Source organism: Phyllopteryx taeniolatus, chromosome 16 (assembly GCF_024500385.1).
Source record: "Phyllopteryx taeniolatus isolate TA_2022b chromosome 16, UOR_Ptae_1.2, whole genome shotgun sequence".
Classification (NCBI taxonomy): Eukaryota; Metazoa; Chordata; class Actinopteri; order Syngnathiformes; family Syngnathidae; genus Phyllopteryx; species Phyllopteryx taeniolatus.
In genome coordinates, this window is record NC_084517.1 from 22,865,962 (window position 1) to 22,892,515 (window position 26,554).

At 47.7% G+C, this 26,554-nt stretch overlaps 2 protein-coding genes and 1 pseudogene across 3 annotated transcripts; 1 reads left to right on the forward strand and 2 right to left on the reverse strand.

Annotated features, from left to right (window-relative positions):
- The first annotated feature begins 358 nt into the window (after positions 1-358).
- On the forward strand, positions 359-5,431 carry LOC133465470 (ceramide synthase-like; annotated as a pseudogene).
- Positions 4,589-12,331, reverse strand: amdhd2 (amidohydrolase domain containing 2). Of its 2 annotated transcripts, XM_061748334.1 has the most exons (11): positions 12,175-12,331; positions 11,500-11,591; positions 10,248-10,384; positions 10,036-10,175; positions 9,620-9,674; positions 9,239-9,543; positions 8,880-9,024; positions 7,446-7,553; positions 6,743-6,811; positions 6,565-6,666; positions 4,589-5,578 (listed from the first exon to the last, which is right to left on the reverse strand). In XM_061748334.1, exons 2-11 carry the CDS (start codon positions 11,580-11,582, stop codon positions 5,487-5,489), a joined length of 1,236 nt encoding a protein of 411 aa, XP_061604318.1. In that variant the 5' UTR covers positions 11,583-11,591; positions 12,175-12,331; the 3' UTR covers positions 4,589-5,486. The 2 variants fall into 2 exon arrangements, with proteins under 2 accessions (XP_061604318.1, XP_061604319.1); XM_061748335.1 differs by lacking the exon at positions 7,446-7,553.
- Positions 12,332-19,277: 6,946 nt separating this feature from the next.
- Positions 19,278-25,869, reverse strand: foxj1a (forkhead box J1a). Its single transcript, XM_061749095.1, has 4 exons — positions 25,622-25,869; positions 24,781-25,037; positions 24,435-24,693; positions 19,278-21,562 (listed from the first exon to the last, which is right to left on the reverse strand). Exons 1-4 carry the CDS (start codon positions 25,832-25,834, stop codon positions 20,798-20,800), a joined length of 1,494 nt encoding a protein of 497 aa, XP_061605079.1. The 5' UTR covers positions 25,835-25,869; the 3' UTR covers positions 19,278-20,797.
- Positions 25,870-26,554: the final 685 nt, after the last annotated feature.

The following is a 26,554-nucleotide window of genomic DNA, read 5'->3' on the forward strand; positions in this document are numbered from 1 at the left end:
TACTAGTGAGGACAAAGAGGGTACTAGTACGTGGACCTTGAGCTGGATATCAAGGATATTGCAAAATGCGCAAATGGCTTTCCAAACAAAAGTGATTGAAATTACTGTTGTTGTTTTTTTACACTTGTTTCAAGTCGTCATTGTTAAAAAAAAAACTAATTTATTTTGTTTTTGTTTTTTTAAAGTAGCGCAATGATTTAATGGGGAGGAAGTTTAGGAAAGTTGTCATTTTCCCCAGAATAAAAGTTTCAGTTTTACAAGATTTAAGTTTGAATTCTATAAGAATAAAGATTTTAACCAGCATAAAAACGAAAAGTGTTTTTTCAATGAAATACTGCGAGTGCGAGTGCGAGTGTGTCATTGCGGGACTCCTGTTTGCCAACTCGGGAGAAAATATCCCACGAAACTATTGTTGATTGCACTCCCTCAACGTTTAATGTGAAATTGTGACCTGCAACATAAAACAAAAGCTGCAAGCTGATTGGCTCGCTTGGTCAGCCTCACGCAAATCCGAGCAAACGAGGCACCGCTTTGTCACGCTCTCTCATTGGCCGAGGCCGTCCCGCCGCCCTCTGCGCTCCTGACAGGTGGCTCAGCTCATCCTCACTCGCTCGCTCGCTCACGCACGCACGATGTTGGCGCTCCTGATCGCCGGCGCGCTTTTCTTCCCGGGACTTTTCCTGCTGTCCAGTCGGGTTCTGAGGATCGCGATGGGACGGAACCGGGCCGACGCCGACGTCGTGGCAGCGCGGTAAGAACGCGCGCGCGCGAGTTGCAAAAGTCCTCACGCTCGAGTAGAAGTGCGGCTAATCCCACAGTGGCCTCTCAATGTATCCCACGATGCATCTTGAATCTCTTTGGAGTGTTTTGGGCCCACGGTGGACTCCCGCTTAGTCGCGATTCGGCATCTGCGGGGTTTTTCACTTTTTGGTGACGTTTTTTTGTCATGGAAAACACTCATTGGTGGTACATCCCCACTTCTTCTGGTCAAAAAGTTCATCCATCCATCCATCCATTTTCTGAGCCGCTTCTCCTCACTAGGGTCGCGGGCATGCTGGAGCCTATCCCAGCTGTCATCGGGCAGGAGGCGGGGTACACCCTGAACTGGTTGCCAGCCAATCGCAGGGCACATCGAAACAAACAACCATTCGCACTCACAGTCATGCCTACGGGCAATTTAGAGTCTCCAATTCATGCATGTTTTTGGGATGTGGGAGGAAACCGGAGTGCCCGGAGAAAACCCACGCAGGCACGGGGAGAACATGCAAACTCCACACAGGCGGGGACGGGGATTGAACCCCGCACCTCAGAACTGTGAGGCTGACGCTCTAACCAGTCGGCCACCGTGCCGCGTCAAAAAGTTCAATGCAATTATAATGGGCGTAGTCAACTACACTTTTTCTTTTGAGCTAATTGAAGACAATTTTGATGTACTGAATCCAAATTCCTGGTTGATGTGCTCAATCAGGTCAACTAGGGCCACATCACAATCAGAATCATTTTTCTTTTGCAAAGTACGTCCAAAAACACACAAGGAATTTGTCTCCGGTAGTCGCAGCCGCTCGAGTACGACAACAGACGCTCGATTGACGGAGACAGAAAGACAGTCACTAAGCAATAAAAGGTTGCTCGTAATCTGGTAATGCAGGTACAATTTTCTTTTTTCTTTTTGGACAATCGTGCAAAAAGAGTCCCCTCGCTTTTTTTTCTTTTAAAAACCTTTTGACAAAAATCAGTCAATGTCACAAAATGTAGTCGAGTAAGTAAGAGATTCCGATATATTTTATTTTTTTCCCCTCAAAATCAACTTTGCATAAAAACCTGACCTCAACAAGAGGCAATCGGTCTGATCAATCAATCAGTTGAAAAACAATTGACCCCAAAAATGTTGTAACCCCGTTGGTTGCAGGCAGTCAGGCCCGGTCCCCATCCGACGCCAGCGGCGGGGCTGCGCTGTATGCGATGCCTCCTTTCAGTGTTACAGTTGCTTTATCGCGATTAGGGAGTCGCCAACGGGTGAATAATTCCGAACGCGCTGACGATTTACATGGAGTTGCTACACCTCAGTAAACTGCGGTACTATTTGTTGTTCTTCAGAGGCTAAGGAATGTACGCCGTTTCTGTCTACATGTTGTACTCCACCGTTTACGCTGAAATGACTAAAAAAGTTACAACATCGTTGCTCGTTTCGTTAGCTTTGTTTGTTAGCATGTAGCGAAACGGCGGTTTCGTTAGCTTTGTTTGTTAGCATGTAGCGAAACGGCGGTTGTTTTAAATACACGTGTAGCCGTATCGCGTACTCGTATTTGTTTTCAAATCTACGGAATCGAAGTTGAAGGTCGGCAGAAAAAGAAATGCCGCTCCATTGCAAATCTCCGGAAAATGTGCACGCGTGTATTTGTACTTGGTCACTTTGCGCTCGCTCTCGTCCCCAGCGGCGTGTCGTCCGTCCAGGCCGTCATGGCGGCGGCGGCGGCGGCGGGATGTGCCGGCGGGACGTCGTGGAGGACAGGTGAGGTGAAGCGGCGGGAGGTTCTCGACCGTTTACTTGGTCCAAGTTGTGACGTCAGCCTGGCCGTCGCCTTCCACCAGCTTTGTTTGTCCAATAGGAAAGCGGGATGCCTGTTTGAGTCCCGCTGCTCATGTGGGGTGGCGTCCATCTGTCACGTGGCCTTGTCGCAACCGATCTATTTGCGTCCGTCGCTAATCCCCGAGGATGCTGGGAAAGGGGCGGAGCATTTGTTTAGCAAATGAGCTTAGTGGTCAGCGTGTGGCTTGGAATCTGCTCACACAACTTCAAGTTGGGCTTGAAGTTTCGCGGCACAAAAACATGTTAGCTTGAGTGAAGACAAACAAATTGTCCAAAGTGAAAATGCAGTTTGGGACCTGACAGACGCTGGCGGGCAGTTGAGGTCTATTGTCAACGGGAGATTCAAATGCATTCGTTGAGATTTCATCAGCAAAACGTTCAACCTCACCAAATTATTTTGTCTGACAGACTTTAGCGTCATGCTAACATATAATGTGAAAGGCCACAGATGAGCTAACGGAAATTAGCATAGCGGTCACAGTACTCAACTTTATTTATACTTGAACTGTCACAACCACGGCTGAAAACGATTGCCGTACACAGATAAGAATCAAACATTAGGAAATGAAAACAATTTCAAAGAGAAAAACACTATCAAGTAGTTCTTTCCAGCTGCTCCTGCAACACATACGCCCGCAGCGCCGGGCAACGTGGCGCTCCGTGGCCATTTTTGCTGCTGGTTCTCCCCCAAAAAAGAAAAGAAAAAACTGTGCGGGCGCCGAAGGTCGAGTACGCGGGTGTCCTCGTCTCGCTGCTCTGTTACGGGATCTTAGCCGGGGAGCAGAGCGGTACTGCACCAAAGGTGACCGACCGCGTGTCGGCGTTCCTCAGGCACTGGCTGACGGACGCCTACGTCGCCTTCGCCGCGCCCTACTTCGTGTACGACGTGTACGCCATGTTCCTGTGCGACCGGCACAGGCGCGGGGTCAAAGGTCACGAGGAGAACGGCGCGGTCGGCGGACGTGTTGGGCTTCGTGCGGCGCGAGAGTTTGATGGTGCTGCATCACGTCTTCGTGGTCACCTTCTGCTTACCCGCGTCGCTGGTAACCGTAGCAACACTCATGTCCCGCCCCCTTCGGAGTGACATCAGCTCAGAGCGCGTGTGTGCACGTGTGTGTGTGTGTCAGGTGTGGAGGCAGGGCAAAGGCGACTACTTCCAGGGCGTTTTGTTTCTCGCTGAGCTCAGCACGCCGTGCGTGTGTCTGGCCAAAGTGCTCACACACGTAAGTAAGAGCGCGTGCGCCTTTCTTTTCACGTCTTAGTAAATGTGTGTGTGTGTGTGTGTGTGTTAACGCATGTGTGCATACATGCATAAGAATTTGGTGTACGCGTATGTCTGTGTGTGTTAGTAAACGTGTGTCTGTGTGTGTGTGCGTGCGTGCGTGCGTGCGCGCCAACGTCGTCGCGGATGATTGACAGCTGTCTTGTTGTTTTGGTGTTTCCAGTTCGGGCGCAGCGACTCGCTGGCGTACAAAGCCAACGGCGTCGTCACCCTCGTCGTCTTCTTCGGCTGCCGCGTGGCGCTCTTCCCCTTTTTGTACCTGGCCTACAGCAGGTGACGTCATCAACACACAGCCAATCACGCGTCCCCGTACTCGTGGTGCGTCCTCCGCTTTTGTCGCGAACGATGGGGGAGTCGAGAACGATTCGTTCATTCCCGAGCCCCAAAATGATCGAGGAGACGGGAATGACGAACGATCATCCCAGACTCCGGAATCGCTAAAAGGGACTTAACGATCTTGGCCCACTTTATAGTTTCTCAACGTGGGTCCGTGGACCCTGAGTGGCCTCTGATGTAATTCAGGGTCAGGGGTCAGTGAAAGTAAAAAGATCCTATGACATGGATAGAAATTGGATTGACTCGAATGTGACGGAGGCTTTTAGCTACCCAAACGGCAGAGGCTAACAGGACTTGTTTTCCCCTCTAATTTAAAAATCTGTTTCGCAAGTTCATTCTTTTGAAATGCTGAGCTCCTCACGTGCAAACGAAACCATTCATTTCTTCAAAATGCTTTTATTGTGAAACATCAGCAGCCAAGTGTTGCGGGCAAAATCATGAGCATTTGAAATGAAGCGAACATTACAAAGAGAAGACGACGACGCTCCCATGTGACAACAACGGGAGCGGGCTCCTGTTTGGGATGAAGCAGACGCACCGGAAAAGAAAACGAGAACCCCACTGAAAATGGGATGTTTGGATTTACAGCAACTAATCGTTTTCTTACGCAGCTTAAAGGTAGCGCCGGGCACCGATCAGCAACACTGCGGACTTCTTCACGCTAAAATTGTCCGAGTTCGAGGTCACGTGAGCGCCGCCGGTCAGACGACGGAAACGTCCGTCCGTGCTCGCCGCTACAGCCATGATGCAATTCAAAATGCGGTTCCTATCAAATCGGGTTCACAGGGTCGATCAAAAATGTGCAGGTTGAGAACCTTCGGGGTGATCCGCATTCCGACAGCGCTACAAAATGGCTGCCTCGCGATACGGTCGCTCGGGAGCGATTTTCAACGCAGTCTGTGACAACGGCGCCCCCTGGCTCACCTCGCAGGTACGCGTCCATCCCCGTTCACCGGGCGGTCCTGGGGGCCCCGTGGCCCTGCGCCGTGGGGGCGGGGCTTCTGTGGCCGCTCCAGGTCCACTGGTTCGCGCTCATGTGCCGCCGCGCACGCCGCGTCCTCGCGGGACGCCGTGAGGGAGGGCCGCTTCCCGCTCACACGACGAGCCTCCAGCGGACAACTTTTACTTTCAAAGGTACGGCAGGAAATGATGTGAGGATGTGATTGACAGCTGCCAGTCAAAACCACAAAGGATGATGGGACATTGAAAAAAAAATAATAATATATATATATATATATATATATATATAGAAGTTGTTTTGCTTTTGAAGTTAGTCAGTCATTGTTGTTCTTGGGTGGTTTTCCTCCACACTTCCTGTCCGGAAATGAACGTGGCCTCCACGTTGAGCTCGTCATCCAGCAACACAAAATCTGAGAACATTTTTAAAAATATTCAAACATTCAGAAATTGATGAAATATCTCTTGCTGATCAATATCCATCTATTAAGCAATCTACAGATCTTTATCCAATGATCAATATTGATCTACCCACTACTATTAATCTATTCGTTGACATACGTGGATATCAAAAGTCTACACACCCGTGTTGAAATGCCAGCTTGTTATGATCTAAAAAATTCTTTTCAAAACTTTTTCCACTATTAATGTGAGGGCAAAAAATACTTTCTAGAGGGTTAGTCAAAATAAACAAGTGAGATGATGGGGTTGCACAAGTGCGCACACCCTCATATCTGAGGATGTGGCTGTTTGGGATCAACCAATCACATTTGAACGCTCATTTGAAATGCCCAAATCAACTTCAGCTGTGGTAGTAACATGATTTTAAACGTGATGGGTTCATTGTGAACATGGCCACGTCTCAGTTAGTTAGGAGGTTGCGCGCACGTTTGCAGCCACATTGTCTCACTTATTTTCACTTTCCATCTCAAAAAGATGAACAAATCTTTTCCAAACTGAGTTGTATAAGTTATAGGTCAAATTAACGTTGGAAACTGGTTTGAATTTTTGGGTGTTTTATATACTGTATTCAACAATCCTGGCATTTGAACAGGGGTGTGTAGACTTTTTATATGCACGGAATTATCGATAGATCATTCTATAGGTCTGCCTATTGAGCTATCTGGTGGTCTACTAATTGATGTACACATTTCTCTCTTGATGGATTATGTATAGATAACTTTAGGCTCTATTGATTATGCATCAATGATGCAGAAGTCCGATGTATTCCAGGTTGCTCTTCTTGATGGATCATTTATTTACGGCCACGGTGAAGTTTTTATGTTTCGCTACTTGTTTTTGGACGGGCACTGCACGCTATTTGTTTTGTCCATTTTTCTTTTTTTTTTTGCACGACATGTCGGAAGTAAAAAGTAGAATCAATCAGTCACAAAGCGACCTGCGTGCGATCCGAAGTCGAGCGTTCCTTTGCGCTCGCTGATTCCCAAAAGTTGAGCGGGATGCAGCGACGCCGCTTCCAGGGCTTCCTCCACGCTGCAGCCTGCACGCAAGGAAACTTTGTCAAATTCCTTCCTTCCTTCCTTCCTTCCTTCCTTCCTTCCTTGGCGGGTGCTGACCTGTGGCGCGCTTGAAGTGCCTCACGCACGCGTCCATGGTGGCGATGCTGCCGCTCAGCGTCTGCGTGCCTTCCACACAAAAGCAATCGGGCAGCGTGAGAGCCCGCAGAGTCCAACGTGCAGAAAAGTTGGACTTTTCTGAACGCTGAAATCAACGCAACCCGTTTTTGGAACGCGGGAGGAAGCCGGAGTACCCGGAGGAAAGCCACGCGAACGCACACAAAAGGACTTTTTCCCAGCTACTCCGGCAAAAAAAAGGAAATATTTGTATTCATGGGGTTTGTTTTTGTTTTTGTTTTTAATTCAAACAAATTGCCAGATATCTTGTCACGTTTAACTTCAAAGCATGAATTTGAATAAAGAATAGAGGGATGTTCAAATTAATTGATTGTGATGAATTTTCATGACATTTGTTACATTTAGAAAAAATACAGTAAACATTGTGAAACATTATAAGTATTTTTTTTGGTATTAAACCTTATCCTAATATCTTGTATTCTTTTTTGTTGAATAAGAAAAACATGTTTATTTCGGAAACAAAAAGTCTTGCAATGTCTTGTAACATTCAAACATTCAACTTTTTCTTTCTTAATTTGAAAAATAGCACAATATCTTGTCAAATATAAAAGTGTTTCAAATTGTAAAATATTTGGAAAAAACAGAAAGAGCGAGAGCTATTCATGAAAAGGAGCCGAACGCTGACCTGCCACGTAGACGTGCGGGCCGCAGATCTCGACGTCCTGCTGGCCCAGCGTGCGTCGGCCCGGCGGGAGCCCCGTGGCCGCGACGGCGTCCGTCACCAGCACCAAACCTCCGCGCAACGCAAGCCACAGTGCGTCATTAGCCGCTAAACTTACTGATTCAGTCGTTCGTTTGTTTGCCGCCTTTGGTGAAAGTCCAGAGAACGATAACAAGAATATTCGTTGTACAAATCGATCATAACTTCTGAATCAACATTGGAAAGGGAATCCAATTCCTGTTGGTGTTGAGCGCAAACGTAAACTCCACGAATATTAGCTGCTCTGTCACTTTTGGTTACTCACTGCATACTCGCTTGATGTCGGCAACAACAAGCTACACATCCATCCATCCGTGTTCTGTGGCGCCGGAGCGCCGGAGCCTATCCCAGCTATCTTCGGGCGAGAGGCGGGGCACACCCCGAATCGGTCGGCAGCCAATGGCAGGGCACAAACGACCGTTCGCACCTACGGGCAATTTAGAGTCTTCAATGAACCTAGCACGCATGTTTTTGGGATGTGGGAGGAAAGCGGAGCCACGCGGGCGCAGGGAGGACGTGCGAACGCCACACAGGCGGGGCCGGGATTTGAACCTGCAACCTCACAACTGTGAGGCCACCGTGCCGCCCCAAACTAAACATACGAGGATTCATTTTACGGGACGAAAGCAACACAAAATGAAACCTTTCCAAATTTCCAAAGCATGGCTTAACCTACTTTTTATTGAATTGAAAAATCTCTGCGCAAGGCTCCAAATGGTTCTGTTGAGATTTCCAGGATTTGAACTGGAGTGCACGTGTTCGTTCCGTGCTCGAAATCAAATCTCATCCTGTCAAAAGTCAGGCCTTGAAAATCAAAGCACTGCAGTGTAATAACACAGTTTCACTCCACTTTATTTTCTTATTTAGCAGTTACACTCAAACTATGTCGAGCTTGTTTATTGAGTATGATGTTAAACGTGTGTTAACGTGTGTTATTATACGCCATGCTTCCATTTTGAAAGTGGGACTTTGCACATCTCGTGTTACGTCGTTGCTGCCGAGCAGACCGGCAGGCTCGTTACCGCCTCGCGTTGGAAATAAACGCTTGCATTGCGGAATACGCCGTTGAAGCTTTTTTCACCACGAAGGAAATGATTCAGATGAATGCGTATCCATTCCGGAAAATCGATTTTTTGCGAGTGGATGTGCGAAAAACAGGACAGAGTTGAGACTAACGTTTTTTCTCAAAAACGGAATTATACGAAAACGAGGGCATACTAAAACTGAGGTCCCACTCTACTTGAATGTTCTCCACACTGAGCTTTGTGAATCATTCTAATGAAATTCGACCGCTTGCTAACCTGAAGAAGGGCACGAGCACCATTGTCGGGCGGGGGCGGGGGCGGGGGGGGGGCTCACCTGCCGGGTGGGCGCGGTGGGCGATGCGCAGAGCGGCCGGGTTGGTGTGGATCCCGTCTGCGATCATCCCGTAGAAAACCACCCTGCCCGGGGGGATCTGATCGCTGGTCAGCAGGCCTACGATGCCCGGGTCCCGATGGTGGAACTGGACCGCAACGCACCACAGCAGGTTAGTGAATAGTCACTATTAACGCCAATCTTTCCTGTTGACTATACAAATAATACAATCACATATAAAACTGTCGGCACTGATGAGTGATGAGCGGCTGCGTTCGCAATCACTCATCGGTGACGACCGCCCAATCGCTACATTTCCGGCGCCGATATGAAAACGCCGTTGCACTGATGCGGGCACGTACGGGCAGCATGGCGTTGAAGAGGTGCGTGATGAAGGAGGCGCCGTGGCGGACCGCGTCCTCCGCTTGCGACAAGTTGGCCACCGAATGCCCGAGGGACACGGTCACGCCCCTCCGGCGCAGCTCGTCCACCGCCGGTTGGCTGCCCTCCAGCTCGGGCGCCAGCGTCACCACGGCGACGTTGTCCAGGCCGCCGTATACGTCGATCAGGTCCGCCGCCGCGCCGCCGCCCGAGAAGGTGCGGAGGAAGCCCTCGGGGTGGGCGCCCTTCTTCTTGGCGCTGATGAAGGGACCCTCCAGGTGGACCCCTGCAGGAGACAAACGCCACACATTTGGAACCCGCGCCACTTTTCCTGGCGCCGCCAAAATCTAAAGTGAGCTGACCGAGGACGCCCGCGCCGTGACGACCGCCGTCCTGGACTTTGACCTGGGGTAGAACCTGAAAGAGACACAGGGGTCAGGGGTCATTGCGACGGCCAGCCTATCGTGATAGGTGGCGTCATCTAATGCGCTGCGCCATCGGGACAAAATGCACCACTGAGATGGCCATTGCGATGGGTGGCAACATTGTGATGGACGGGCCCATCGTGAAGGGTGGCGCCATCTTAATGGGCAGCGCCACCCTGACGGCCGACACCATTGCCACGGGTGGCGCCGTGCTGACGGTCATCGTGAAGGGCGACGACATTGCGCCGACACCACCTTGACGGCCATCCCGACGGTCATTTTGCTTGTGATGGGCGGCGCCGTCATAATGGGTGAAATAATCCCGATTGGCTTGGCGGCGCCACGGTTGCGACCTTGTGGTAGACGTGCGTCGGCGACGTGACCAACGTGGGGCAGAAGGACGTGACGCCGTGTTCCAGAAGCTTCCGCGCCACCAAAGAGACACCGGCCCCGACGTGGTCGGAGGCCTGCGAGAAGTCCACGCCGTAACCGCCTGCGGGGGGCGCACACGCCGTCAGTCACGCAAGAGCACCAACACAGAGAGCGGTCGGGCGGCGGACGCCACCGTTGAGCTGCACGTCGATGAAGCCCGGCGCCACGATGGCGCCGCCGCAGTCCACCCGCTCGTCGGCGTACGCCTGCTCGTCGAAGAAGAGCTTCTCGGGATCCAGAATCTTCCCCTCGCGCACCCACAGGTCCTCCCTGCGCACAACATGTTGATGATATTTGGCTTTGTGGTCAAATTCCGGCTTGAGCCTAAAATGCTCGAGAACCTTTCCAGGTCAACTTCAGTTGACCTTTTGGGAACTCTTGAAAGCACTCGTCCAACTACTTTTTGCCCACTAGCGCCACCAACTGACATTGTTCTTCCACTGCAAGGAAAACAATGTGACTTGATGGCGGGCGGATGTCGTGAATTGTGCTGGCCTGGCGCCATCTAGTGGCGGAGGTCTGAAGTGCATCTCAAATTATGCTCATATCTCTAGACCAAAAAATTGGTCCACTATCCCAAAATCCCTTTCTGGTGATTCGGGAGTCAGAAATGATGAATGATTTCGAAAACGCCGACTGCGTTTGAAATCTTTCATCAATTCTGACTACCAATCACGACAAAGGGATTTTTAGATCGTAAAATAATCAGCGGTTGTGAATCCTGTTTCGCAAACAGCAAGTTCTGCAAAAGTTAATGCAACACTGAACAGTGGGACATTCAAAAGTTTACAAAAGGTTCACCGATAAAAGTTTCGGATGTATTTTAGGTTCTTCATGAAATTTCACACAAAAGCCACAAATATGAACACATGTCAGCCATACTTTGAGTTCAAATTCTAACTCACTAAATAAAAAAAAGAATAATTGCATTAGAAGTTCAAAACAGATTGATAAATCTACTTCCCTACGTCGCCCTGGTTACTCAGCTGTTGTAGCATTTCTGTGCCATCTGAGTTTTAATTTAAGAATGTTTACAATGAATTTTGGACAGATTTTTTTTTTATGGTAAAAAATTAAGATTTCTGCATTAGAAAAAAAAAAATCTGTGTTAGAAATTCAAGCCTCATGATGCGCTTCCATCGTTCTCCCCACTTAGTTGGATGTGTTGACCTCTTGTGGTATTTTTGTGCCCTTTGAAAATGAAACGCTGAATTTTGGACACTGAATTTTTGATTGTAAAAAAAATCTGTGTTAGAAGTTTGATGGTAAAAATCCAAATCTCAGATGACACCAACTACCTCCACACTTTGACATGGTTGAACTCAGACGACACAGATAAACTTGGACGGAAACCTTTGAATGGACTTTTTGAGTGTGCACGTGACCTCTGCAGCCGATGGTCCCTGAGGATCCTGCAGTTGAGCAGCTGAGTGATGGGCGCCTCCGACACGGATTTGTTGGACGGCATTCTGGAAACCTGGAGGGCGGGGAGGGGTCAAAGTAGAAGAAGGAAAAAAAGAGACAGAAATTGAAAACCCGTCCGAGCAGATCATCTTCTCTCCACTTTCTCATCTCTGGACAACCTTCAATAAACTTTGGACTTTTCCCAGAAATTCTTAAATAACGGAGTTACTTTTTGCACCTAAATGACGCCTGTTTTCATCGTTTTTTTAATCATGACTGTGATGACGACTCTTCATGAAAGAGTGTTTGAGGACAAACAAAAGTGATTATCTTATCACAGAGACACTTTGCCCTCTGCTGCTGCTGCTGCTGCTCTTCTTCGTTCGTGCATCCTACACGCAGGCCAAACACGTCACGTTAAAAGATTTAAATACATATACAAGAAAAGTAGTCGAAGTCTACATTTTTGAGTTGGTTGTCTGAAGAAGACGATGACAGGACTTGTGGGAGTGTTGTCTAAAGACAAAGACAAAAAGTCAACTTGAGTCCAAGTTGGTGAGTGATAAATAAAAGCAGCAACGCTCGGCTGCCTTCCTAAAAAATATATATATATTTATATATTTTTCTTACAACGGACTTTGGACTTGACGCCTTACCCGACTGACTTCCGCGCCTCTTCTTTAGCGTCTGCAGTCCACCGCAAGATGTCAAAATAAATTTAAAACATTTCTTAAAAAGCACTTTTTCGCAGGCTCGTTTTTGCTACTCGGCGAACGAGGAGACAGTCACGTGAGTAGGAAACGGATGTAGTCACGTGACCAGGTCGGCTGACAAAAACAACTATTATTGTAATGTTGTGGTATTATAACTGAATATGTACAAATAATTATATTTTAACGCTGTGAAGTAAAAAAAAGAAAATAGACTGAAGATTTATTTTCGTGGGTTCTTTTTTTTTCGCTTAATGGGAGGTAAACTCGTGTCTCCGCGGGGTCCTAGCGCCGTCTGAGATCTACGCCCAAACCTTGGCACCAGGGGGCGCCAGAACGCAAACGTTTGAACGTTCCAACTTGTCGAGACGAGAATGTTCCAGGAGCTTCTGTGAATTTCAACAGCATTTACACCTTTTATACTTCAATCGTCGATTCCTGAAGTAATCATGTTTATTTTTAGCAATCGTATAATAGTTGTGAAGAGTTTTTTTTGTATTATGATGCAAACCTCTATCGTTTAAATTCCTTTTATTTTAGTTAGGTTTTCATACATAAGATATAAATGATACATCCGACAACCTCTTTAACCTCACTGAAGTTAAAAAAACGAAACAGTCGGTGTGATGCGGTGAGCATTCATGGAATACCTTTCGAGCATTTATTCCATATCGTTGTGTGTGACACAAGCCTACCAGTAGTGTTCCTAGTGCATCGCAGTAGTTTACTAGTACGGTTTAATTGTACACTTGTAGACCAAAAGTGGCACTGAAAGGTGGGGGGGGGGACATGAGTAAGACACGGTCGCACTACTAGTGCACTGAATTATCTTACGAGTGAGGACAAAGAGCATATGAGTACATGGACCTTAAGTTGAACATCAAGGATATGGAATAAATGCTTCAACGGCTTCAATATAGAAGCTTAAGGTCGTATTAGAAGGCCATAAGTTGCACTAGTAGTGGAAAAACCATTACTAGTAAGACAGTAATTCTAGTGCTCTTACTTGTCTTACGAGTGAGGACAAAGAGCATACTAGTACATGGACCTTAAGGATATGGAATATGAGATTCACCCGGGTTTCTCTTTCAGGTACCTTCCCTACTGTGTTAGCATTAGCTTCTCTAGCATGGACGTAGCAGGACAGATGAGGATGTGCCCCGCCTCCCTCAGGCCTCCCCACCTCACCCCCCAAAAGACACACAGACACCCCCCGTCAGCCGTTCCTGAAAGTCAACAATAAAGTTGGTTTCCAGTAAGACGGATACCTTCGCTAGTGCTTCCCATCGCCACGGAGACCACAAGAAGCCGCAGACCTCTGGTGGCCACCCATGCGGGGGTGGCTGGGGGGCGCGAGGGCGGAGGGCGGGTTGCAGCGAGGGCGGGGGTTCCCCGCGAGTGTAAATGCGAGTCAAACACACGCAATATTTTACGTCTTTCCATTCAATCTTTTGTCGGCCGTGACGTCAGACGCGTCCCCTTTGTCACGGCCGCTTAAGTTCGGCCCGCCCGGCTCTCCGGCGGCCTCTCGGGGTCCCGATCCCTTAATCTGCTGCCCAGTGAACGGGGGGCTTTTTTTTTTATGTGGCTTGTTGACATGCAAAACGCACGGCGAGGCCTGGCAGGGCGCCCGGAGAGGTCACGAAATGCCGCTCGGACGACGTGTCAGTCAGCCGCACCGACACATGGCGACGTCGGTCATGTGACAACTTGGACACATTTGTGGCTGTTGTATAGTTAGCATATATAGCATAAACAGAACATAGAGCACATGTAGCGTATACGGCACATACACAATAGACACAGCATTCAGAACATCCCACGTAAAATGGGAACACAATATAGCACATACGGCATAATGTATAGCATATATAGAACATATAAGACCTGTAGAATGTACAGCACATATAGAACCCACCAATGAAACAGATACAATGGTAGCACATATAAGACTTACAGAACATAGTAGGAGTATTTGTAGCACATACAGTGTAGACTGCAAAGAATATACAATGTATAGACCGTGTTGCAAAAATAACAAATATTGCACAATTAGAATACGTAGCGCATATACAATGTAAAGCACACGCACACACATATATATATATATAAAACAGAGCACACAAAAGTTATAGCATAGCACCTATAGCACATATACGTGTCAAATGTATAGGCTATATGGAATACATTTAACATGTATAGCATCTTTTAGAATGTACAGTATATCACATAATGTGTGGCATGTGTAACATATATAGCGTATAAAAAATGGAGTGAACAAATAAGACCATAATACATGAAAGTAAATACAGCACATTTAGAATGTATTCGCATTTATTGTAGAACATATACAATATGTAGCCCATATAGAATGCATAGGATACATATACAGCACGTATGGGATGTATAGCACATGAAATACAATGAATACAAGGTATGTAGTGTCTGCAAGCTATAGAAAGTATCAAATGTACACAATGTGGAAATGTATACAGTAGAATGTATAGCTGGTGGCGTGTGATGGAACTTCCAGGAAAAATCACTAAAACATGGCCGCGTTCACGACCTCTGTGACCTTGTTTGCAGACGTCCTGAGTGAGTCAGAGGTCAAAGGTTGTAGCTCAATGGAGCATGGGGGACATTGAGCTTAAACACACGCACACACAAATAAATTCACGAAACACACAAACACACACAGGACCACGTATGTACATGCACACAACACAGATACGCAGAAAAAACATACACACACACAAACACGCATATACACAAACATACACACTCACGAAAAACAGATGCATACAAACACATGCACAACTAAACAAACACACAAACACAAACACGTGCTTACACACATTCACACAAACACAAACAGACACATATATATATATATATATATATTTCTTCACTGTGTGTGTGTTTGAGTTGCTCTCCCCGTTCACTCAGCTGCTAATGTTAAGGTTACCTGCTTACACGCTAACATGCTAATAGGAGTCTTAAGTGAAGCCCCGCCCCCTCCACAGTCAATCATTGTAGCAGGCCACAGAAGTTATTTGGTTACATATTCAAAAGTCACCGAGGCAGGCAGGCAGCCTGGAGGAAACCTCGTCCTCGTCCGCTTCCTGCTCGCTTCAGCGCTTCGCTCGGCATAAAAAATGGCCACCATGTGACATCACAAATCAGCCGGCTGCCAGCTGAGGTGCCCTGACGCCGCCTGATAACAACACACGCGCACACACACACACCCTGGAGTGCGCTGTGTGTGTCTTTGGACATGAACGAGTTTACCAACTAACAACAGCGCACACAAGATGGTGGACACAAGATGGCGGACACAAGATGGCCAAGACAACATCTGACAAAATCAGACTGGTGACCCATTACTTTGGATGCCTTCAAAAAAAACACACAGATACACACTCACACAGTGGATACACATGCATATGCACGCGTACGCGTGCACACGCTGCATACAATGACCCACACACACAGTGGATAAAAACACACACACACACTGCATACAATGACCCCCAAATGTTTGTGGTCACCTCGACATCTTTCATGGCAACATATGACATCATCACCACAACGAACTGTGTGTGCGTGCGTGTGTGTGTGTGTGAGTGTGTGCTACTAGGCTTCAGTATGAGGGGCCGTTAGGGACATTATTCAGGATTAGCTACTCAATGCTGCGGCTTCGGTTAGTTACTTGTTACTTGTGGGATGTTGAGCCGCCATAGTGACTTCAATAACGAGTTGCGGCGCCCTATTGAATGTTTTTAGGTTTTATGGGGTCTTCTAGTTTGTAAAGGAAGTAGACAGGTAGTACTTCCTGTTAAATTACAACCTCAAATAAAACCTAACTGTTCAAGTACCACTATCATGACAAATATTAAAATACAGTAGTAGTTTTAGTATTAGTAGTAGTGTTAGTGTAAGCCACTGTAACATTATGAACAGTTTGAACATTAACACTGCGCATGAATATGAGAACATAAAATAAACTGTACTGAAATAATGATAAATGAAAACATAAGGTCATATAAAATATTGTAGCTACATGTTTGAAAAAAAAAACCCTGTACTAAATGATGAAATGTTACTGTATTATATTAAAATGTTAATACAACTGTACTGTTATTTACAAATGTACTGTACTTGATTAAAAACATGAAATCACTACAACACTATGCAGTGAACATTGAATTTACTTTCGGTACCACTGGCGGTACTGGTACTACACTTTGAGAAACACTGTTCCAGTTACGTACACCTGTGCTATATATTCTATTTAACCCATTATAAATATCGGCAGAATGTATCCATCCAACTTATATACTGCTTATCCTATCTATCTATCTATCTATCTATCTATCTATCTATCTATCTATCTATCTATCTATCTATCTATCTATCTATCTATCTATCTATCTATCTATCTATCTATCTATCTATCTATCTATCTATCTATCGCTCTTCAAATAAATCTCCCACAAGTATGTATGCGAGCATTTGGGATGGAAATGTGAAAGGATTTGAGTATATTTTATTTTCTGAATGGATTTGAGGATGGTACGTGAATAGATCTGCCATGTTCATGCGAGTGTGTTTGACGTGTATCTGTGAAAACATTTGAGGCGTGTATGTGAGAGTGTATTTATATGAGTTGAGAAGTAAATGGTTTCAAAATAAAATATGGCATTGACCAACAGCCATAAAGTACAATAGTAAGCCTAACTTAAAGCAGTAGCGTTACATAGCATTATACATACATAGGTTTTTTTCATGTATATATGTCGTATACTTGTTGCTTATTGTGTTACAATAAAGTTTTTTCCTCATTGATTTAAAATGGTTGCTTTTAATGTGTAAGTGCTGTAGGATATGACGTGATGTGTGCGAGAATGTGATTGACGTGCTCGCGTGAACGCATTTGAGTAGTGTTGATGAGAGCAAGACGCGCGCGTATGAGAGCATTTGACTAGTGTCAATGAGAGCATTTGAGTAGCGTTAATGAGAGTAAGACTCGTACGTATGAGAGTTTCTGAGTAGTCCTTATGAGAGCCTTTCAGTAGTTTGTGTGTGTGTGGAAGCATTTGAATAGTAAGTGTGAGAGCTAATCCTGAATAATGTCCCTAACGGCCCCCCATACTTCAGTTTGCAAACTTTCACACTGCAGTCTCGTCGTAAATCTGAGGACCCGCCCCTCAGTGAGAGTTCTAGCAGCCGTCGCCGTGGCAACAGGCTTCCCGGACGACCCGTCCTCTTGTTGCCGTCTGCTCGTGTGCCGCCTCCGTCCGGTAATCCGATTACTCGCCACATTACTCGTCTGTTATGACTGCGTCAGGCTTCAATCAACAGCGTGCTCGCCTCTCATTGGTCGGCGCCGCGCTCACGCAACCCACGTTGACGTCGTCGCCACGACAAACATTAGGAGCGTGACTGGCGGCCATGTTGGCGTGTTGAGGGTTAGCGTTTCAGTAGCGAGCTCGTCTTACGCGCCTCAGGTTACCGCGGACGCCGTGAGACGGCTCATGGCGTGTGTTCGGAATCGCTCGCCCATCCCTGCAAAGGGATTTCTGGTGCCGTTTTTGAGGAACGATCTGGGTCCACAATAATGTGTCAAAATCCCCCATATACTGCCTATTCCGGCTCTGCACGCCATGCAGAGAAAGGTTGTTGTTGTTTTTAAGTCCGACATAACAGACTGACTTGGCAACTAGTGTGCGGACAGGGGCATCACGCTGGCGTGGCCACTTTCGAGGGCCTCGTTGGCGGTGAGTGCGTGCGCGTCATGCAGAGGAAGGTAGAAGAGGAGGAGTTTTTTTTTTTTATTCTGACGTGATAGTGTGGACAGGGGTTTCATGCTGGCATGACCGCTTTAGAGCTTTAGAGCGCCTTGTGGTTGGCAGCGAGTGACTGCATATCATTCAGAGAAAGGTAGAAGAGCAAGGACCTGGACTTCAGGCTGGCGTGGCCACTTTAGAGCGCCTCGTTGTTGCAGCGTGGAAACGCCCCAGTGGATGAAGTGGATGTTTCCGCATCTTATACACATATAATTATGTGTAGGCAAAACAATGATGCTTGACCGGGTCGCACCCATTTTTCCAGGTCATCGTGAGGTATTTGATGGACAGTTGACAGTTGAGGAGGAGTGGCTTCATAATAATCTCGATCTCGTCATTCGGGAGTCAGGAAGGAGGACCGATTGTGAACGCAATCGCTGCTTTCAGAATCATTCACTCATCCCTTACTCCCTAATCACCACAAAGGGATTTGAGTGGACTTTTTAGGGGCTATCTCGGTCCACCATTTACAAATCTTTACATAATGCATCCATTCAAATCCCTTTTCGAGGTAACGGAGCAGGGATTGAGTGACTGATGGCGAACGCAGCCGTGGAGATGCGCCGTGTTGGGTGTCTTTCACGTGTCACATGACACCGCAGCCTCGATCAGGGATCACGTGACCCGGCTGGGGGGTCCGCTCCGGGGGGGTCTGGGCTGGTGATATATGGACGCTTGTAACATGCACGCACAAAGACGCCGAGGACAAAGACCCCCCAAGGCACACCATCAGGACCACAGACACCAGGAGAGGAGCTGCAGTACGCGTGCGTGCGTGCGTGCGTGTGCGTGTGCGTGTGCTTGTGCGCGTACAATCCGCAATTCCAATGAAGTTGGAATGTTGTGTAAAACGTGAATAAAAAAACAGAAGACTTTCAAATCCCTTTCAGCCTACTGTATATTGAATTGAATACATTCAAAATGAGAGCATATTTGGAAAAACAAGCTTGATCAGTTTGAACATTAAATATCTTTAATGTCTTTGTAGTGTATTCAATTGAATGTAGACTATACTCAGTTGAATAGGATTTGCAAATGGGTTTTTGTTTTACACAACATCCCAACTTCATTCGAATTGGCTTTTGTACATGCAGTGTGTGTGTGTGCGTGTGCGTGTGCGTGAGGCCAAGACAACGAGCAACAGTAAAAGACATTTTTATTGTTTAAAAAAAAAGCATAAAAAAGAGCCAATCATGAGGTGTGATGTCATAACGATGTCACAGTCATGTGACTCCCTGCCCTTTCTGCAAACCTTCGTCATGTGTGTTCGCAGGTCACGTGAGCAAACGTCATCATTTTGATGTTGTCTTGAAAAACTCCACAAAGTTGACAAACGCATCATTTGGCAAACGCTAACCAACGACAACGTGATGTTGCGACAGGAAGTAGAGCCTGTGGACTGAGGAGGCGGGGCCAAAGCAGGACCTTTGGTGTTTTTTTACATCCTTTGAAGTTCAACTTGAGCACGCGACAACGGTGGCGAGTGGCATCAACAGAAAGAATTTGGATGACTTGTCAATCGATGTCAGTCACGGCAGACAAGCGGTTAGCACGTCGGCCTCACACTTGTGAGGTTCAGGCTCCGCTCCTTTGTTAGCATGTTAGCTTCATGGAAGATGAGAAACTTGTTTGTCTATATGTGTCCTGCGATTGGCGGGCGACCAGTCCGGGGTGTGACCAGGCTCTGCTGGGATCGGACCCTGAACTGGAAGGAAGAACGGACGGATGCATTTTTGGATCCATTCATCTATGCGTCCAACAATCCATTTATTTATTGTTGCTTGGATGGATGGATGGATGGATTTAGCCTCCCGCTCACTGATGCCTGGATGAGACTACAAGACAAATGTGGTCTCTCGCGGTGCTACAATGTCAGACTACTGTGATCAAACCGTGTCGTGTCTCCGTCAGAACACTGGTAACAATGCACGACATATATCACCGTTTGCCGTCTTTTACGATAATTGGGACAATCTTGTCAAATCAAACACCGTCGGGGGAGGCAGGACCAGAAAATGTGTCACCGCTACCAGATACAACCGTTACCATGGCGGCAACAACAACACTAGTTTGAATTGCGTCAATGTTTTGTATTGGGGGGAAAAAAGAACAAAAATAAGACAAAAACTTTGTGTGTTGTGGTCCGGAGATGAGGGTTGGGCTGTCCGTTCGTCAAGGAGAGCATGAGATCATGTTCACGCACTTTTAGTTCAGCTAGCAACAGACAACATAACATTATGTAGCCAGCTAGTGCTAGCACTAACGTTTGTACGTAAACATTAAGCCGGCGTTCTGTCGATTCACGCGCTAAAGTTTGACAACGGCAAGAAAGGGAGGCCATGCGCCGTTACAAGATGCATTCCTAATGGTCGATGTCAAGGCACTATGTCGGAGGTTTCTTGTTCATATGGCAAACGACACAGAAGATATCCAAAAAAATCAAACATGCTAGACTTTTCATTTTGACGTGGTGGAGCGCTCATAGGGCCAAATCGTTGGTCGTGGATAATGTCACACTACAAAAAATGTTGGGCCCAACCTGAAAAATCAAATCAGGCCAATAACGGGGCTCAAATCCTGTGGTCTGATCCCAGCATAACTCAAGAAAAGGGAATATAGAAAATGGACGGAAGAAATGCGAAATCTGGGTGGCTTTCAATCATGCGATGTAAACAGGAAGTCACGTGAGTATCAAAAGCTTGGGGCGTAGGGTCCGGGCGACCTCAGAGCAGCGGGTCCGCCGGGGCCTCGGCAAGGTCAAACAGTTGCTCCAGGTTGACGCCTGCGCCACACATGAAGTCACCACGCTCCGACTCCGCCTCTTCCTCCGGCCAGGGGCTTTCCAGGAAGGCGGAGCCCAGAAAGGACTTTTGGGACTCGGCCAGCGCGTCAGCCGGGGACCCCACGGGGGCGCCGCCCGCCACGATCAGCTCCTCTTCCTTGATGTCAGGGCCTAGGGCGTCGCCGGCATCCAGGCTGAGCTCGCCACTGAGCGCCGAGTCCAGCAGGGCGTCCCAATCGAAGTCGCCCTTGAGGGGGCCGCTCTCCTTCTGCTCGTCCAAGGAGAGCAGGGGGGAGCTGGAGCGGCGGGGGGTCTTGCCTCCGCCGCTCCTGCAGCCCGACTTCCTCTTGGCGCCGCCCCGAGGGACGGGCCAGGACCCCAGCATGGTGCCCTCGGCCGGGCGGGTGTCCCAGCTCTGCTCTGTGGCCTCCTCGAACTCCCGCAGGAGCCGCTGGGACTGGGGGTCCACGCACAGGGCGCCCGCGGGGCTGGCGGCGGTGGGCGACCGCACGGCGAGCCCCAGCCGGCTCTGCAGCGCCGGGTTGATCCTGACGGGCGGCATGCGGCGCTTCTTGTAGGCGCCGCTCAGGAGGCGCTCGGCGTACAGCGGCTCGATCTTCCAGAACCCGCCCTTTCCCGGCTCATCCTTCTGACGAGGAACTTTGATGAAGCACTTGTTGAGGGACAAGTTGTGGCGGATCGAGTTCTGCAACGACACACGCCATACACTTAGCTTAGCTCAGCATCGGTACTACAAACAAGGCTAACCAACTGACTCCATGAAGCTCCTCCGCTCACTTCTACAAAGTTCCTTGGCACAAAGATGCCACCAGATGGCGCAAAAGCAATCATTTTACGTTAGAAATGGGGTTGGCCTGAGCACAAATAGAATAAAATAGAATAGAATCACCTTTTATTGTCATAAACATGCATGCATGCATGCACACGAAATTGGGTCTCTGCATTTAACCCATCACAGTGAACACATACACAAGTTAGTGGAACACACTGGAGCAGGGGGCAGCTGAAGCGCCCAGGGAGCATTTCGGGGTATCAGTGTCTTGCTCAAGGACACCGCAGCCGTGAGTCCGGGGGATGTTGGCGGATGGTCCGGTCGGGGTCTCGAACCTAGGTCCCCCCACGGTGGCAGTGAACGGGGTACACTGTTCAGTCCAGTACATAAAAATCACGATATCATGATTAAGGAGTACTTGATTAATCGTTTCAGCTCTCGAGTCAACTATATAATCCACGATATAAAAATCCCTATAAAGTGATTAGGGAATTAATCCTTTCACCGCCATCGTCCACTATACTGGATATTCCACTCCATGAAAATCCTGATATGGTGATTAGCGAATATTCGATGAATCGTTTCACCTCTCGAGTCAACCATATAGTCCGCCATAAAAAAATGTACAACCCCAATTCCAATGAAGTTGGGAGGTTGTGTTAAACATCAATAAAAACGGAATACAATGATTTGCAAATCATGTTCAACCTAGATTGAATTGAAGACACTACAAAGACAAGATATTTCATGTTCAAACTGATCAACTTGATTGTTTTTAGCAAATAATCATGAACTTTGAATTTTATGGCTGCAACACATTCCAAAAAAGGGACAGGTGGCAAAAAAGACGGAGAAAGTTGAGGAATGCTCATCAAACATGTTTGGAACATCCCACAGGTGAACAGGCTCATTGGGAACAGGTGGGTGCCGTGATTGGGTAGAAAAGGAGCTTCAGTCATTCACAAGCAAACATGGGGCGAGGTTCACCTCTTTGTGAACAAGTGCGTGAGAAAATAGTCCAACAGTTTAAGGACAATGTTTCTCAACGTACAATTGCAAGGAATTTAGGGATTTCATAATCTCCGGTCCAGAATATCATCAAAAGGTTCAGAGAATCTGGAGAAATCGCTGCATGTAAGCGGCGAGGCCGAAAACCGACATTGAATGCCCGTGACCTTCGATCCCTCAGGCGGCACTGCATCAAAAACCGACATCAATGTGTAAAGGATATCACCGCGTGGGCTCAGGAACACTTCAGAAAACTAATGTCAGTAAATCCAGTTGGGCGCTACATCCGTAAGTGCAACTTGAAACTCTACTATGCAAAGCAAAAGCCATTTATCAACAATACCCAGAAACGCTAAGATGGTACGACGCAAAGTGGAAAAGTGTTCTGTGGGCCGACGAGTCAGCATTTCAAATTGTTTTTGGAAATTGTGGATGTCGTGTCCTCCGGGCCAAAGAGGAAAAGAACCAGTCAGACCGTTATGGACGCAACGTTCAAAATCCAGCATCTGTGATGGTAAGGGTCTGTGTTAGTGCCAATGGCATGGGTAACTTACACATCTGTGAAGGCACCATTCATGCTGAAAGGTACATACAGGTTTTGGAGAAACATATGCTGCCATCCAAGCAACGTCTTTTTCAGGGACGCCCCATCTTATTTCAGCAAGACAATGCCAAACCACATTCTGCACGTGTTACTACAGCGTGGCTTCGTCGTAAAAGAGTGCGGGTGCTAGACTGGCCTGCCTGCAGTCCAGACCTGTCTCCCATTGAAAATGTGTGGCACATTATGAAGCATCAAATACGACAACGAGCCACGGACTGTTGAACAGCTGAAGCTGTACATCGAGCAAGAATGGGAAAGAATTCCACCTCCAAAGCTTCAACAATTAGTGTCCTCAGTTCCCAAACGTTTGGTGAATGTTGTTCAAAGGAAAGGTGATGTAACACAGTGGTAAACATGAGCCTGTCAAAACTTTTTGGGAACGTGTTGCATGATTATTTGCTAAAAAAAAACAATCAAGTTGATCAGTTTGAACATGAAATATCTTGTCTTCGTAGTGTATTCAATTCAATATAGGTTGAACATGATTTGCAAATCCTTGCATTCTGTTTTTATTCATGTTTAACACAACGTCCCAATTTCATTGGAATTAGGGTTGTGTATATAGTGATTAGGGAGTCGGGAATGAGTGGATGAGCAGTCGCTGCGTTCGGAATCAGTCACTCATTCCCGACTCCCAAATCACGACAAAAGGATTTTCAGTGGACATTTTAGGAACTGTGTAGGTCCACTATTTAAAACTGTAAAATATCTTGTAGAAAGTGACACCCGTGTGAGCTAGCCGTTAGCGTCCTGCGTAGCGCATTAAAGCAGGAAGTATGAAGTACGTGCTATTAGCATACATGCTACTTACGCCACCCACGGCACCCACCCACTTGCCTCGCCAGTCGAAATGGAGCTGCTGACCTCTGTTAAATATTATCTGCCCCATGGTGGCGCTACAAAAACAAGCTAAAGGCTTCATCAATCATTCATGCAGCAAATTAAACTTGTGGTTGAAAAGAGCCCCCCATACCCCCCAAAGTCACTCCTACACACTTGTGCTAACTCAAGTGTGTGTGTGTCTGTGTTTGCATTTGTATCTGTGTCCATACGAGGGTGTGCGTGTCTTTTTCAATGTGTGCTTGTGTGTGTGTTTATGTGCCATCTTGTGTTGGCCATCTCTGTGTCTGCCAACATGTGATTTTGTGTGTTTGCGTGCGCACGTGCGTGTACCTGCCAGGTGGGCTCTGCATGTCTGAAGTAGCAGAAGTTGTCTGTGATCCACTTGTAGATGCCGGCCAGGGTCATCTTGCTGGTCTTGCTGTGCTTCATGGCCATGCAGATGAGGTGCGCGTACGAGTACGGCGGCTTGACGCCCGCATCCGTCTTGTAGTCCACCTCGTCGGGGCAGTGCCCGCGCGCCACGATGGCGGGCAGCGGCCGCAGGCGGCTGTAGGCGGCCGCCGTGGGTACGCCGGGCGCGAGCGGCGGCCCCGCCGAGGCCGGGTCGGCCGCCAGCGGGGAGGCGGGCGCCTCCGAGCCCAGCAGGTGGCGGCGGTGGGGCGGCCGGCCCGGGGGTGCGCCGCCCCCCAGGATGGAGAAGTCCTGCAGCCACTGCAGGCTGGTCAGGCTGTCGTCCAAAGTGGCGCCGCCGCCCCAGGATCCCCCCGCCGCCGCCGCCGCCTGGGCCTCCGCCTGGGCCTCCGCCTGGGCAGCCGCCACCACCAGAACCTCCTCCAGAGCCTCGCACTCCTCGGAACCCCCCAGGTGGCCCGGATCCATGCTCATCATCGCCGTGACGATCTCCTCCTCTTCTTCACCTTCCTCACCTCGTGACTGCATACGCACACAACACGCTCCAGTGAGTGAGTGGGTGAGTGCGTGAGTAAAAGTGAACATCGTGGAGAGTGTGCCTGAGTGGGTGAGAAAATGGGTTGGTAAATAAATAGGTGAGTGAGTGAGTGAGTGAGTGAGTGAGTGAGTGAGTGAATAGTCATTTGAGCATAGTGAAGTGAGACAGTGAGAGAATGAGTGAGTCGATGAACACATTAAAGTGAGAAAATGCGAGCGGGACCACGTAAGGAGTCCGGTGAATCCAGTGAAGTGAGAGATGGAGGAACTGTGAGTGAGTGAATGTGTGAATGAGCGAGTGAGGACTCATTTGAACACAGTCAGTTTCTCTTCACACCTGCGCGCGTGCACGCCTCGCTCACCACGAACAAGTGGCAAGTAGCCAATGTTTTCATTTCAAATAGAACATTTGCAAATCTGCTGACATATTGAACTTCTTCAATATGTCACAAACGGGCTAATCAGTGCAACATGACGGACATTTGCACTTTTTCGCGTCGAGTCATCGCAACAATAAAACATTAGAAAATGGTCAAACTCAACAAATAAGAATATAAATGTGATCTTACCTGCAGTGAAGCGTCTCTCCTCCGTGTGAAATGCGCGCGCACCCGCTTGCCCGTACGTGCGTGTGCGTGCGTGACCAAAGAGCCACGCAAGTGAACGAAGACGACGCGCAGCCCGCAGCGACACTTTAATACCTGAACACGTAACCGTGGCAACCGCGGCCACGCCCCCTTGTAAACAATCTGCCGCACGCCCATTGGCCCACCCGTTGCCATGGAGACACTTTAACGCGACCAACGAACTGCATGCTTCCACAACGCTACCGTACCAGTCCGTCCGTCCATCCGTCCGTCCATCCATCTATCTATCTATCTATCTATCTATCCATCCATCCATCCATCCATCCATCCATCCATCCATCCATCCATCCATCCATCTATCCATCTATCCATCTATCCATCCATCCATCCATCCATCCATCCACGAGGAAGTATGGATGAGGTGTCTTTTTTTTTTATGACTTAGCAGTTTCTTCGTGGGGGGCCTCCGTCAGTCATTCAGCCGATCGAACAGGCACCGGTCGAAGCTTTTTGTTTGTCTCCCAAACGTGCATTCCTTCACACGTCGTAACCCCGCCCCGCAGCAACCTAAAGAAGCCCACTTTGTGGTTTTTACTCTACTTAGATATCCATATAAGTAGATGAAAGTATTGTTTGTAAATATGTATTCAGTGTGTTGGTGGCCAAATTAAACCATTAAATGGCTTTGATGACGGAAGTTTTTCCATTTGACATCGACACTCTTATGTTGTGCTTTGTTGTAATAATAAAACGATAACAATCAAGTATAGTGTATGCATATACTGTGTAATGTAATGGTAATACTGTTTGTGCATTGTACGTACATAAATAGATGTAATGATCATTATTGAACAAAAGAGGACGCTACAGCACAAGTTTTTTTTTTATCACTCGTTTCAGAATTTGCTTTTGAAA